The sequence below is a fragment of the Dermochelys coriacea genome, chromosome 27, assembly GCF_009764565.3.
Source record: "Dermochelys coriacea isolate rDerCor1 chromosome 27, rDerCor1.pri.v4, whole genome shotgun sequence".
Lineage (NCBI taxonomy): Eukaryota > Metazoa > Chordata > Testudines > Dermochelyidae > Dermochelys > Dermochelys coriacea.
Window position 1 is genome coordinate 621,314 of NC_050094.1, and position 15,424 is coordinate 636,737.

The window sequence follows — 15,424 nt, forward strand, 5'->3', positions numbered from 1 at the left end:
CAAGTCATTGATTTCAGTGGGGGCAGGATTTTGCCCGATGAGTCTCTGTTGGTTGTAAGAAACGCCAAGTAGAATGTGGGATAGATTCTGAGACTCACACCTCTAAGCCTGTGTTTTGTTCGAACATACAAAGTGAGGCCTGAAGTGAGCCAGTCTCCAGTGGGGGCTGTTAGTGATCTCACAGCAGTTCCTGCCAACTGGGTACTAAAGGGTTTGGCCAGACTAATATGGGAGAAGCAGCTTGTTCCTGCTCTGTCCCCTTTTCTCTTCCCTCCGTCTTAGATGCCCAAGGGTTATCATTTGAGGGGAAGGGAAGTGGTCCCTTAGCTGTCTCTTAGCAGAAGCAGATGCACCCCATGAGCACTGTGGAACCAGCGGGACCCTCCTTCAGTTGGGTTTGTAAGAATTGGGGTAAAAATCAATGTCAAGTATTGCAGCAGTGATGGTAACAATAGCATCTCTCTAGCTCTGTTCATCCGGAGGTCGTCAGCCGTGGATTACAGCAGCACCCAGAACATCAGGACCTGACTGCGCTAGGTGCTGTACAAACACAGAATGAGGCACTTTTTAGATAATTTGCCCACAACACTTGCTGGAATCACTTTAGCTATCATTGAATTGCAGACACCTCTGGAGTAGAATTTGGTCACTTGCTTAGTTTTACTATTGCCCAACAGTTTAGGGGCAGGAAGTGAAGAAGAAATTATCCAATGGAAACTCCGGGAGGAATTTAAAGAGACAGTGTGATTACAGGCATTAGCGATCCCTGTTAACCCTCTTCCTCCTACCGAAAAAGCTATGGGGCTAACACGTGGTTGGAAGATGGGTTTTATGTCTCACTTGAAAAGCGTAGCACTCCCACAGCACAGCACCCCTTGCACACACTGATACTAGGACAGTACTGGCTCAGGGTGTGTCCACACTGTAGTCCAAGGTGTGAGTGCAATATTGGTAGACATAACTGCGCTCGCACAGTTAAGTACAGCCATGTAGATATGGTGGCACAGGTTGTCTAAGCAGACAGGGGCCCCTACGTACGGACTCACATTGCTAGTCTCTGCTGAAGCCTGTGTTATCATGGTCACACAGCTATTTTTAGCTGTGCTAGTGCAGGTTAAGTTGGAGTGTGTATGTTTACCCATGCGGCAATAGCACCTCGGATGCAGTGTAGATGTACCCTCTGAGGGAGGTTGATCTTCTACTGGATCACCAACATCCCCTGCAGTTTCTCTAGAGATCTCCTATCCAAGTGCTGAGCAGACCCAGCCTGGCTTCATTTGAGAGCTGACGGGACTGCAGGTAGTAAATTGTACATTTAATCCTCATCTGTTGTTAAACTCTGCGAGGTCTCCAGTGATGCAGAGACAATTTCCAGAAACTGGGCTTCACCAGAGAGGGCCAGCATTCTACTCCTGGTTGGATTCACAGAGTTTAAGGCCAAAAGGGGCCATTTGATCATCCAGGCTGACCCCCTGCCTAGCACAGGCCAGAGATCCATGCCCCGTCACCCCACGTTGAGCCCAGTAACTTGTGTGCGGCTAAAGTGTCTTCCCAAAAGGCTCCAGTCTGGAGCTGCAGACTTCAAGAGCTGGAGACTCTTCCCCCTTCCTTCAGTAGCTTGTTCCAATGACTAATCCCCTCGCTGGTAGAAATGTGTATCTGACACTTCCACCCCCTTTGAACTACCGAAGAGCACGCTCACTTCTGTGCCCTGTGCTTGCACACACGTGTGCACACGCTTCACTTCAACATGATCAGAGCCCAGGACTGCCTGACTTGACACAGATTCATACATGGCATGGAGCAAGCCCCTCCCAGCCCAGTATCAGAGCATTTGCTAATCTACTTTCCTCCTTCCTGCAGATGAACATCTGGACCTGGATGATGGCCGGTGGGAGGATGTCCATGTCATCACAGGAGCTTTGAAGCTCTTCTTTCGGGAGCTGCCAGAGCCACTCTTCCCATTCAGCTACTTTGACAAATTCATCACTGCGATAAGTAAGGGACAAGAGAAGCCACAGCCCTGTCTGACACCTGCAGTGTGGGTGGCGGCCACTCCTCTACCCAGCAGGACCATGCTCATTTGGATTTCCCAAGCCCCTTCACACCGCAATTCAGCCCCAAAGCCTGGCCCCATCTCCCCAGCCAAGACGCAAGAGCAGACTCTGAAGGGATCTCTCCTATTATCATGAAGAGCACAGCTATGCTGTGACTGGGAGGTGTGATACCCAGTGTGGGTAGATAGACATGCACTAGCTCTCTGAGAGCTAGCACCTAAAATAGCAGCATGGACAGAGGCATGAGTGGCAGCTCGGGCTAGCAATCCTCCCTGGGTACATACATGGGCAGCTAGCCTGAGCCACCACCTGTGCCAGCACGGCGAACTGGCTCTTTTTAGCGTGTGTGTGTGTGTGTGTGTGTGTGTGTGTGTGTGTGTGTGTGTGTGTGTGTGTGTGTGTGTACCTGAGCTGGGCAGGGAATTACACCGGCCTCGTGCAGATGCATGCTAAGACATCATGGATTTCGACTGAGAATGCTGGGGCCCGCTCAGCATGGACTGCCGTTCTGGACACTTATTTAGAGTCAGGTGCCATTCTGAAAATGGCTCCGTATTATGGAGCCATCCAACCAGCTCTGCTTTCACAGCCAAGCTGTGATTTGTTGAAGAGGATGCATGAGAAACACATGGAAGGTTAAACCCCTCCGCAGTCTCTGTTTGAGGTACAAGGCCAGAGAGGTAGGCCTGGCTGGTTTGGACGTGGGCCAACAGATCCAGCCTGTGTTCTGTGCCTGGTGCCAGAGCAGTGGGCTGAAAATTCAGGCAAGATTTGAATTGCGGTTCATGGGCGTATTTTGGGAGTACGGTCACAGCCTTTCATCGGCTGCAGGGCAAACCCAGAGCCACACCAGAGATAAATGATTTCTGACCCACAGGCTGTCCTGGACCAGGATGTAGCGCCAGCCAACTTGGGGGAAGATGTGATTTCTGTATCTAGTTACTTGTCAGACTGTCCCACCCCCCTAATATCTGAGCACAGGAAGGGCATGGGTGGATTTATCCTTGTAACTCTGTGAGGTGGTGGTGTCCCTGGGTTACTGCTGGGCAAATCATGTGGGGGCAGGTCCTCACCCAATGGGAATCGCTATAGCTCCAGCAATGTCAATGGAGCTATGACAATTTGCACCAGCCCCACATCTCTCCTGGAGGTCACATGGCCAGCCGGTGGCAGAGCCAGGCGAGAACCCAAATCTCCTGAGTCCTAGTCCAGGGCCTCCCACCCAGGCTCTCTGACACTCAGTCCTGCCAAGGTAGAATGACCTGGTTTTCCATCTGGTTGTAGAAATATATGACCAGGCGAAGCGCAGCAAGTGCATCCGTGACCTGGTGTGTTCCCTACCTGACGCCAACCGCGACACCATGAAGGTTCTCTTCCACCACCTCTGCCAGTGAGTGCTTGCCCCAGGCCTCTCCATGTGCACGGATCTTTGTGTTTTGATCTGCACAGTCCCCAGCCATTCATGTAATTCTCCTCTACGTCTGAGCACGGCCATCAGGAGCAAGGGAGAACAGAGATCACTGCTCCTGCCTGACCACTAATCCTGTAGCTCTGTGCTGCTTTCTTTCTCTTGACTCTCATCAGCAGTGTTATGAGGTGCTCCTTCCAGCCCGTGCCACCCTGTACCATGGTGCTGGACTGGAGTAAGGGAGAGAAGGCTGCACAGTGCTGACGGCCACAGGGGCCTGGTGCTACCCTTGGCAGGTATATAGGGGCAGATCTTCCAGGGCACGGTTCAGTCTGAGGAAACCAAATCTAGTGGCAGGACCTTGGAAGGGGAGAAGGAAATTAAGCTACTGCTGGCTTCCTTTGAATTCACGTGCCTTTCCCTGCTAGTCTCCTCAAGGGGGGGTGTGGGGATTTTCACCCCTGGTCTAAACCTTGGCTTCTGGAAGATCATTCAAAACTCCCCTGGCCATGCCCCTTGCAGGGTTTTTCTCAGCTCAATTGTTGTTTGGAGCACCCATATCCTGCAGGACTCTGCAGACCGCTCCCACCCTGGGGAGTTTTAACAGCTCCTCCCACTGTAGGATGCTCAGCCAGAGTTGGGTGGAAAGCAGGGGCAACTTTACATCAAGCGAAAACAAAAAAACAATTGTTGTCACAAAATGTTCTGTGGAAAATGTTGATATTCTTCTTTTTCAGTGAAAATTTGAATGGCAAAAAATTATGTCCAAAACCCAAAATATTTTGTGCTTCATGGAGTTATAATTTGGGTGTTTCATGTTCCCGTACGGAGAAATCACACATTTTTCGCAGATTTATCATGGCATAAACAGGAAATTTTGCAAATGTGTCACATGTCTGCAAAATTTGCTATGTATGCCGTGACCAACTCAAAAATGTGATTTTCTCTGCAGCATTTCTCAAACTGGGAGTCCCGACCCAAAAGGGGGTTGCAAGCCTATTTTAGGGGGGTCGCGGTATTGCCACCCTTATTTCTGTGCTGCTGGCGGCAACACTGCCTTCAGAGATGGGAGCCCAGCCAGCAGCCAATGCTCTCTGGCCACACAGCTCTTAAGGCAGCGCAGAAGTAAGGGTGACAATAGCCTGCCATGCCACCCTTACTTCTGCCTGCTGCTGGCAGTGGCGCTGCCTATAATATAGGGTAAAAAGCACACAAAAGACCAGATTTCCCAGGGAAGACCAGATTTCACCATTCGTGATGTGATTTTCATGGCTGCAAATTTGGTAGACCCCTATCTATAGGCCAAGCTCCCTGGTTAGACTACATCTCCCACAACGCATCATGGTCTGCCCTCTTGAACAGGAGAGGCAGTACATCATGGGAGTCCCCAGGTATGATGCATCATGGAAGTTGTAGTCTGGCTGAGGCACCCAGCCACTGGAGGAGAATGTGGTCTTGAGGCAATCAAACTTCAACTCCCATGAGACATCGCAGCAGAATTTTTGAATTGAAATATTTCGGTTTTCAGGCATTCAGTTTCCTGTGGAAGCAGACATGTCCTGTGAAAAAATTCATTGAGTCAAAAAACCAACTTCCCACCAGAAAACAGTTTAGATGAAAATCTTTGGATGAGCCCTGGGATCACTGGGTTCCTCCCTTTGCTTGTTGAGCCCTGGTCCCCTGGCACTGCCATGCTTTGCTGGTATCAGCCCATTCCTGTCAGTAACATGTAGGTGCAGCATTTGTCAGCGTGAGAGATTCCCCTGGCAGTTCCCAGTGACTGACTGTCCTTTCTCCCTCCAGCGTGATCGACTACAAGGAGCAGAACCGGATGTCTGTGCAAAGCGTGGCGATTGTGTTTGGGCCCACTCTCCTGAGACCAGAGACCGAGGAAGTAAACATGGCAATGCACATGGTCTTCCAGAACCAGATAGTGGAGCACATCTTAAATCAGTACAGCTACATCTTCCCAGACAGCTAAGCCCGGCGGTGAGCCAGAGCCAACAGAGAAAGCAAGGAGCAGAGTCTCTGGGATGGACCATGACAGCTGCTAGTGTGTGACACTGAATTGTCCCAGCCTGGACTACAGACAATGGTGGCGACAATCCTTAATAAACTGGCAGTGCTGATGCTGGACTGCAGCTACCTGGGATGACTTTGTGCCATTGGCCACTGGAGCCATATGACCAGTGGGCCTCCTTTAGAGATGGGAAAACAGAGTCAGAGAAAATGGTCACCAGACTGGTCGTTCTGCAAAACACTCCTCCCCGCCAGGGTTGGTACCAGGCTGTTCCCCGGGAGAACAGGGCCTCTGAGCTTTCGGCTGTCCAGCTGCTGAGAGGGGAGGGTCCACCGTGGGACTGTGCACGTTCACTTCGCTGCAGGGAAAGCAGCCCAGGCAGGTACTGGAGAAGGGGCTGGACAACCTACCAGACAGCAAAGTGGGGACCATGCTTACCAGCATCGGCTGTCCGCCCCATGTCTGCACCGCTGGAACTGCCAGCAAGAGCTGTGCCAGGGCCCCTCCCTCACACAGCTCATGCCACCCCCTGAGACCTGGTGCTGCAGCATCCACCTCTGTGTGCACATCGGCCCCTCAGGCAAAGCAGCCCCCGGGAGCACCGCCAAATCCCCTCCCGTGACCAGAACAGCATGTTAAGCATGCCGCGCTGCAGCGCCTCCCACTGGACTCCAGCCCAGGTGTCACACAGCTCGCCTCCCTGCAGTGCCTGACCCCTGCAGCCATTGGGGGATGGACCCTGAACACCCCCGAGGTTGTTATAGTGCTGAGAGGCCGAGACAGGTTTTCAAAAGAGCTCAGCTTCCAGGGGGGAGAGCAAGAGCAAGAGCAACCCCCCCCGTGGGAGTGGCCAAGAACTCCGCATAAGCACTTTGCTTCAGGCCCCCCGGCAGCGAGCAGCAGTATAGACCATTGAGCCCAGGTCTCCGCAGTCCCACTCCAGGGCCGTGTCACCCCCAGCCTCGGCTGTGTTACTGAGATGGGAGTGGGCTCTGGTGCTAAGACAGCTTGGAGCCAGCGCATGCCAAGGAGGGGGCTGAAATCAACCACCAACCCCCCTTGAAAACTCCCCTTTTGGAATTAAAAGGAGACCTCCCCCCACCCCTACTAGCTCACTCTCTTCCAGGGAAACGGCTCCAGTTCTGCCTGGTGAGGGGCTTCGTTCAAACTCCTCTGGGCATCTAGCTGTTGGTGGCTGCAGAGGCCTTGGGCTGTGAGTTTAAATGGCTCACAGGCTGTTTTGGTGCATTACCTGAACCTGCCCTGGTCTACCCGCAGCAGGGTGCCCCTGGAAGTGGCAGCAACGCTGCCCTGCAGGGCTGCCAACATTTCAAAACATTGGCCAGGGCAAACCTGTGCATGAGGTAGGGGCCTGGGGCCTCTAAGCCCCACCTGGGCCAGGTTCTGCACAGCTATGGGGCGGGCAAGTATTTCTGAGCTGAATATCCATGAGCCTGGCCTAGGTCTTTGACTCCATTGCCAAAAGCATGGCCCCGATGGAGCAGAGCTCCCCTCAGCTGCTGCCTCAGGACAAGGCCTGGACTTGTCTCCCACTCGTCCTGCCCTCTCAGACCCCCCTCCTCTTCTCCCTCTCCCCACCTGAGTCACGCTAACATCTTCCCCTCTCCCGAGCCACCCTTTAGCACCCATCCCCCACAGGCACCGCTGTCTTCCTCCCCACAAGCTTGCCCCTTCGCCACTGGAGAATCATGGGAGTATGCAAGAGTCACGTTCGTTCCCAGGCAAGTTCTCAAGGCACAAGTCCCGTCAATGCCATGTCTATTATTTGTGTTACAGTCACGTCCTGTTCTACTAGGCCCTATACAAACACAGTGCAGGCAGGGCTAGTGGGGAAATGGCCATTATTTTCTGTGAAACAAGTTCAAAATGTGATGGATTTTTTTTGTCAAAATTTTGTTTGCATTGGAATTAAAACATAATTTGTTTGGTTGGGGGCTTTTTTGCACTCCTGCCCCCCAAAACACAAAGAAGGGGAGAGGAAAGGTGGGGGGGACCCCACAAACACTGACAAGGTGTTGTTTTCATTTGAATTAAACTGAATGAAAGATTTTTTTTGGTTTGAACTGAAGAGTTTTCATTGGCCAGTGTCCGAGGATACCAGCTTTTTGGATGCAAATGTGCAGACTGTTCAATGAGCTGCATTTCACTGAGAAAACACTGTCACAATAATCTTCCACCCAGATGCAATTCTCTGAGCCTGTCCCTGCCCTAAAGTGTTCACAGTGTGAACAGGAAGAGAAACAAAGGGGATTTGCCCAAGGTCATGGCAGGGAGAGAAGCCAGGTCTCCGGAGTAGCTGCCTGCATGGAAGGCGGAGAGAGGAGCCCAGGGTGCAGGAGAGAAGATGGAATGCCAGCTGCAGTTGCAGCAACTAGTTAAGAAAGAGCCAGTTTGATTTTTAGAAACCAGGAGCCCTCTTCTGTTATTACTCAGCATGAGGGACATGAAACAGGATCTAATAAAATGGCATTGAGATGAGGGTCAGGAGCCATGGGTGCCATGCCCAGCACATAGCAAAGTCAGTTGCCCACTCTCTGCCCAAGGTCAAACTAGATGATGATATTGATCCCGTGGGGCCGCACAATGCCTGACTCTCCCTGAAGGAATTGCCCCTGCTGGGCAAAGGCCTTTCTCTAACAGTGGATCTGCTGGTTCTCTTCCAAATGTGTGGTTTTGCATATGAATGAAATCTGGATTGCCCATTAGTTTGTCTGGCTGTTCCTGTGTTTAGCAAAAAAGAAAAAGAGTACCTGTGGCACCTTAGAGACTAACAAATTTATTTGAGCATAAGCTTTCGTGAGCTACAGCTCATTTCATCGGATGCATTAGGGAGAGTGATCACTCCTTACAGTGTGTATGATAAAATCCATTGTTTCATGTTCTCTGTGTGTGTATATAAATCTCCCCTCTGTATTTTCCACCGAATGCATCCGATGAAGTGAGCTGTAGCTCACGAAAGCTTATGCTCTAATAAATTTGTTAGTCTCTAAGGTGCCACAAGTACTCCTTTTCTTTTTGCGAATACAGACTAACACGGCTGCTACTCTGAAAGCTGTGTTTAGCGTGGTTCCTGGTTTTATTGATTAGCCAGCTATGGTTGAAACCCAGCCAAGTACACGGTCTGACAGGGAGGAGAGCCACTAGTTTCTCTGGAGAGAAGGAAGAGAGCATGAGAATACCAGCCAAGGGCAGGGTGACACCCAAGACCTAGTCAAGCAATATGGCACTGCCAAATGACAGCATGCCCCCAACCAGGCCTTCCCACCAACACATGCACAGAAGGAAAAATCTCTGAAGTTTCTGTGATGCACATGGATGGGCCCAAATCTCTCTGTTTCTTTAGATAGAGCCACGGCAGGGCTGTCTGTGTGGAGGGCAGTGTAACTCACTGGATAGAGTGTTGTACTGGGATTTGGGTGACCGGGGTTGCAGCCCAGCTTTGCAATTGGCCTGCTTGCTCACCTTGGGCAAATCACATCACTGCTCTGTGCTTCAGTTTCTCCATTGGGCTAATAATAAGGGGCAAGATTTTTAAAGGTATTTAGGTACTCACATATCTTTAAAAACCTGGCCCAAAGTATTTTGAAAGCTGCAGCTCAGCAGAAGGGAGACAGCAGAATGCTCTCAGGCTCCCAAATCCAGCGCCCCAGGTGAGAGTGAGTCTTGCAGCAGCTGGTCAAAAAGCAAAAGGGAAAAAAATCATGCAGAAAAGGTCAAAATCCGTTTCAGTTTTGGCATTTGATGTGCTTTGTGAAATTTTTTTTTATCGGCAATTTGTATTGAAATATTTCATTGACTGTTGACCAGTTTTGAAATAAGGAAGCGTTTGGTCGGTTCACCCCCAGGGTGGGCTTTCCCTCTCCTTGCCCAAAACAAAGGAAAACATCGGCATTTTTTAAAAAATCGTTTTGGAAATTTTTTCCTTTCAAAACCAGAAAACGAGCAAAGGAAAATTGTTGATTAAAAAAGTGAAAATGTTCACGAAAAACGTCCCTGTAGAACAAAGAGGCTGGTGATGGGAACACCTTTGCCAGCTGCACCCAACAAAAGCCGAGAGGTGGGTGTTTTAAAAATACAATTTGCCAAGGGGAAGTAATACTTTCCAAAGCTATGTCTGGGCGGTGGGAGGGGCAGTGCACATCACATGATCTGCCAGTATTAGCAACCCAAGCGGGAACTCTGGACAGAACACTTTGCGAAAGCTGCCTCTCTTCATCCTGTGTTATTGGCATGAACACGTCTAACCCACTCTTCCTCAGTGTGGTACTCTGCAAGCATTTGCCCAGACAGAGCATACCCCATTCGCTGATATATCAGCCACTTTGAGCGAGCACATGGCCTGGGCTGCATCCTTAACATCAGTGTTATAAACGCTAACTAGCTGAATTCAAGCATGGCTCTGAAACACCTTCGATACAGTGAGGCTGGCTGGCTGACTGCCCCCAGGCGTAAGGGATGGTGCAAGGGGAGAATGGGGCTGAGGGACAGGTGTGAATGCTGTGAATGCTACCTGTGAATGCTGATCCTAATTACCTAGGGTCATTCATAGATATAAAGGCCAGAACAGCTCACTGTGATGGTCTAGTCCAGAGGTGAGCAAACTACAGCCCATGGGACTGGCCACATCCAGCCCGCGGGACCATCCTGCCCGGCCCTTGAGCTCCCGGCCTGGGAGGCTAGTCCCGGCGCCTTTCCTGCTGTTCCCCCTCCCCTGCAGCCTCAGCTTGCCGTGCCGCCAGATCTCTGGCCTGTCGCTCCTGCCGGGCAGCGCGGGCGGCGTGGCTGGCTCCGGCTGGGTGGCGAGGCTGCGAGCTCCTGCTGCTCTGAGCAGCATGGTAAGGGAGCAGGGGGGTTGGATAAGGGACACGGGGTTCCAGGGGGGAGGCAGGGGACAGAGAGCGGGGGGGTTGGATGGGGGTGGGGTCCCGGGGGGCCTGTCAGGGGGTGGGGTGTGGATAGGGGTCGGAGCAGTCAGGGGACAGGGAGCAGGGGGTGTTGGATAAGGGGTGGGGTGCCGAGGGGGTGGTTAGGGGCGAGGGTTGGTCAGGGAACAAGGAGCGGGGGGGTTGGATAAGAGGGGAGTGCTGGGGGGGTGGTTAGGGGTGGGGGTCGGTCAGGAGACAAGGAGAAGGGGGGGTTGGATGGGTCGGGGGTTCTGAGCGGGGCAGTGGGTGGGAAGTGGAAGGGGGCAGATAGGGGGCAGGGGCCAGGCTGTTTGGGGTCACACAGCCTTCCCTACCCAGCCCTCCATATAGTTTCGCAACCTTGATGTGGCCCTCGAGCCAAAAAGTTTGCCCACCCCCGGTCTACTCTGACCCCCTGCATATCACGGGCTGGAAAGCCTCGCCCAGGGCCTGCTGCAGCAAGCCCAGATGTTCAGGTTGCGCTAGAGAGCATTTTGCATCAGCCTCCTCTGAGGGCTCTGGAAATCAGGAGGAGGAGGAGCTGTGGGACAGGGTGTCCCTGGTCCCGGGATCCTCTACCACACCCTGCCCCAGGGAAGGCTCAGCTAAAAGGCGTTGCAGGGCCCTAGGAGGTCCGTTCCTGGCTGGGCCCAGTGAGACAGTGCGCCTCCCTGCTCTGCTCCCTTTGGCCACAGGAGCTTGAGAGATAAGCCGCGCGTGGCTCCGGCTGTATTTGCTGAGGCTGGGGGAGAGGCTGAGAACGTTAGCCCTGAGCTAAGGGGTGATGAGAAAGGAGCCGGGTGGCAGAGGCCCAGGGTTGCAGTGAGTGCTTGGCTGCTGTGGGCAGCATCCCTGGGCTGGAGCCCGGAGCAGTAGCAGGCCTGGGTCCCTGCACCAGCCACTGGTAAAGTGGTGTGAGCCCTGAGAAGGAGACACGGTTCCTTGGAAGCCCGCAAAAAGGGCTGAATTTAAAGAGCAGGAGCAGGGGCTGAAGATGCCAGTGGGGGGCAGCCAAAGAGTTTTGTTGGACTCTTGCTACCCCGGCAGGGGCTGTGTTGGCTGTGTGACCCAGCCGGTAGGCCAAGCCGCTGATAACCTGCCGAGCAAGGGCAGCTCCCCGTCTGGCGCCCGGAGCAGGTGCAGGCCCACATGCAATGTCAGGAGGTGCTCGAGCGGTGAGAGCAGCCCCCCCGACAGGCTGTCAGCTGCAGAGAGGGTTTGTCCCGTGGGCAGTGGGACACGACGGCACCCCACCAAGCAGGGAGAGGCGGGTCACTGCTGGCTGGTGACTGGTTTGTGCAGATGAGGCCCAAATCACTCCATTGCAGCCTGGTATATGACTGACCAGCTGGTATATAGTGAAGAAGCCACAAGCTGCTGTCAGCTCCTCCCACACACACCCCAGCCCCACCCCAGGAAAGGAGGCCATGGGGGCACAGGTCCCATCCCCACCCCCTGCACAATTCCTGCAGTCCGGGCGTCCCTGCAGCCATCCTGCTGTGGCCTCACCAAGCCGTGGTTACTACAGCAATGCCTGGATAAAGGGACTCCCTGGGTAGGCAGTTGCTGTCAAGGCTGAATCCCCAACTCTGTCACTCCGAGTGCAGGAAGTGGTGGCCCGCAAGGATTCTAAAAATTAATACTGGCCAATCCAGGCTTGTATTAAACTCCCAAGGTTACAGCTTCTCTCTGACCTTGGCTTGGTAAACGCTGCCACCACCCAAATGCAAAAAAAACCCTTGGACCCAGGAAGGAGCACTTGGGAATTCGTCCCTGTGCGGTACCCTCAAGTCCTTTCACCGCCCCCCTCCGGGTAAGAGCTAAGAAAGAAAACTAAGGAAATTAGCTGTTGCCCCCAGCTAGTCAAACAGCATATGCACAAATCTCTTAGGACACCAAAAATCCAATCCTGTTCTTAAAAAAAGGTAAATTTTATTAAAAACAAAAAGGGTTTTTTTTGGCTGGGCTGGGCTGCTGGGTGCAGAGCATCACACAGTGACAGCTGGTGGCAGAAATGCAGTGACAACCCAAGGCTACTTAGCTCTGCTAGCATTGCCCTACAATCAGTGTGCGGCTTTCCTCCCGTGCACACCCACTGTGCACAAGAGCTGCCTGAGCACTGATTGTCCTTTGCCTTACAGCATGTGTGTCAGTCGCAGGTGTGCAAAGTCCGACACGGGGTATCTAAACCACAGCTGGCCTGACCCAGGACCGGTTACATGAGCACAACATATGATAATAGCGACCAGAGCGGCATTACAGTCAACATCCTGGAGAGCAGGAAGGTACCAAAAACCAGCAGAGTGACACCAGTGTGGAAATGGAGTGTGTGGGCTGGGGGGGCAGGAGAGGGAGCTTGTAAAAAAGTTGGCAACAGCTTTAAAAAAAAAAAAAGCCTAAATAAAGGAATTAAACTGCTTAGCTTGACAACAATGGGCAATGGCGGTAGCCATCTTTACTAGGGACAGCGTCACTCCCCCGCGGCACATGGCGTGCTCAGGTGTGCTGGAGGGTGGCTGGCTCAGGAGCTCAGCAAGCTGGCGTGGAGCAAGCCCTCCTCCGCCCGCTGCCCTGAGTGCAGAGGAAGGGGTGTTGGGCTTGGAGCATGGGCAGGCAAATTTCAGCTTGTCCATGCAGTGCTGCATGACCTGGATCACGGAGCAACACCGTGCTTCCCTCACTGAGATACAGGCAAGTATCAGCCTAGCCCTGTTTTATAACCACTAAACCAGAGCAGTTGGGGTAGCACCTCTGCAGGTAGCACTGGGTGCAGAACCCTTCCCGCTAGTGAAAAGAGAGCGAATTCCCGCAGCCACTCAGTGACACAGAAAGGCCACCCCCATGTACGTGTATATGTAATCTGTAGCAACGGTTCTAACCATGAGACACCCTCAAAAGCCAGTCCCCCCCCAAGGGCCAGGAATGTAAGCCAGGAATCCTACAGTTTTACAGCAAAGAGTTGTGCAAATCAGTGGCAAAGTTTCCCTGTACTGGCCACACCACAGTGTGGGTAGTGGCCCTTTTGTTCACACGGGAGTGGTCTGTCCTGTGGTACTGAGTGGCCAGGGTTCAAGGCCTGCCAATGAGCCTGTCCTTATGGCTGTACCTATTGGCAGTTTTCTTTTTTAAAAACCTGGATGATTTAATTGCCCCCAGTGAGCAAGTGTCGCTTAAAGCAGCTTAACTATGGCACTAATTAGTGCCTGATGGGCCGCATCCGGCCCATTACCAGTTATGGGATGGGGCAGCCATTTCGAATGGAGGGAACTAGGGAAAAGCAAAGATGAGGGGACCCAGTCTCTAATAACTGTTTTTCATTCATTCTCACTCGTAAACTAACTAACAGATTTACTTTAAAATGGCCAGAAATCCCACAGATTGCGTGCTGGCCGTGTGAGGGCACATTATATTCTGCTTACACAACAAAGAGTTCAAAGCTCTGCTTGGAGTGAAAAACTGGCCCCAACATTACTCCACCTATATATAAAAAGGCACCTGTGTAACAAATGAGCTGGAACAGGATGTGAATTGTGGGTGGCAAAATTTGCAGATGATGCATCATTATTTTGGTTAATCACTACAGCCAGTCTCATGATGCCATTGTGTAAATCAACAGGATGCCCACCCAGGGATACTGTGTGCAGCTCTGATCACTCCTTAAGGGAACATAAGAATGGCCACACTGGGTCAGACCAAAGGTCCATCTCGCCCAGTATCCTGTCTTCCGATAGTGGCCAATGCCAGGTATCCCAGAGAGAATGAACAGAACAGGTAATTATCAAGTGATCCATCTCCTGCCACCATTCCCAGCTTCTGGTAAACAGAGGCTAGGGACACCATCCCTACCCATCCTGGCTAATAGCCATTGATGGACCTATCCTCCATGAATTTATCTAGTTTTTTTTTTAACCCAGTTATAGTCTTGGCCTTCACAACATCCTCTGTCAAGGAGTTCCACAGGTTAACTGTGCATCGTGTGAAGAAATACTTCTTTTTGTTTGTTTTAAATCTGCTGCCTATTCATTTCATTTGGTGACCCCTAGTTCTTGTGCTATGAGGAGAAGTAAATAACACTTTCTTATTTACTTTCTTCACACCAGTCATGACTTTATAGATGTCTATTATATACCCCCCTTAGTGGTCTCTTTTCCAAGCTGAAAAATCCCAGTTTTATTAATCTCTCCTCATATGACAGCTGTTCCATATCCCTAATAATTTTTGTTGTCCTTTTCTGTATCTTTTCCAATACCAATATCTCTTTTTTGAGATGGGGGCAACCAGGTTGCACGCAGTATTCAAGATGTGAGCATACCATGGATTTATATAGAGGCAAAATGATATTTTCTGTCTTATTATGTATTCCTTTCTTAATGATTCCAAACATTTGCTTTTTTGACTGCCGGTGAACACTGAATGGATGTTTTCAGAGAACTAGGTGTCCAAACTAATTAGTAGCATGTCAGTACAGAAGCGGTAGATTGGGAGCATCTGGTCACCATTGTAATAGAAAGCCATATTAAAACACATACTGTTTGTTTGCACCTACTTTACCCAAGCAATCCTGATCGCTCTGAATCAGTGACCTGTCCTCTTCATTATTACCACTCCCCCAACTTCTGTGTCATCTGCAAACTTTATCAGTGATTTTATTTTCTTCCAGATCATTGATAAAATCAGTAAATAGCGTAGGGCCAATACCTGCTCCTTGAAGAACATTCCCCATTTACAGTTACATTTTGGGACCTATCAGTTAGCCAGTTTTTAATCCATTTAATGGGTGCCATGTTAATTTTATATCATTCTAGTTTTTTAATCAAACTATCATGCAGCACCAAGTCTAAGTATATTACATCAACACTATTACCTTTATCAACCAAACTTGTAATCTCATCAAAAAAAGATATTGAGTTAGTTTGACAAGCTGTATTTGACATAAACCCATGTTGATTTGCATTAATTACATTACCCTTCTGAAGTTCTTTATTAATAAATAGCCATTCTATTATCTTGCCCA

The 15,424-nt window shown here is 51.1% G+C and overlaps 1 protein-coding gene across 3 annotated transcripts in view; it reads left to right on the forward strand.

The window, feature by feature from the left end:
• ARHGAP27 (Rho GTPase activating protein 27) overlaps positions 1 to 7,555 on the forward strand; it is a 77,432-nt gene extending 69,877 nt beyond the window's left edge. For all 3 annotated transcript variants that reach the window (XM_043503235.1, XM_043503237.1, XM_043503236.1), the window contains 4 exons: positions 1,864 to 1,998; positions 3,342 to 3,447; positions 5,269 to 6,759; positions 6,832 to 7,555. In XM_043503235.1, the coding sequence (XP_043359170.1) occupies positions 1,864 to 1,998; positions 3,342 to 3,447; positions 5,269 to 5,446 (419 nt within the window). In that variant the 3' untranslated portion in view covers positions 5,447 to 6,759; positions 6,832 to 7,555. The remainder of the gene's footprint in view (positions 1 to 1,863; positions 1,999 to 3,341; positions 3,448 to 5,268; positions 6,760 to 6,831) is intronic.
• The last annotated feature ends 7,869 nt before the right edge of the window (positions 7,556 to 15,424 follow it).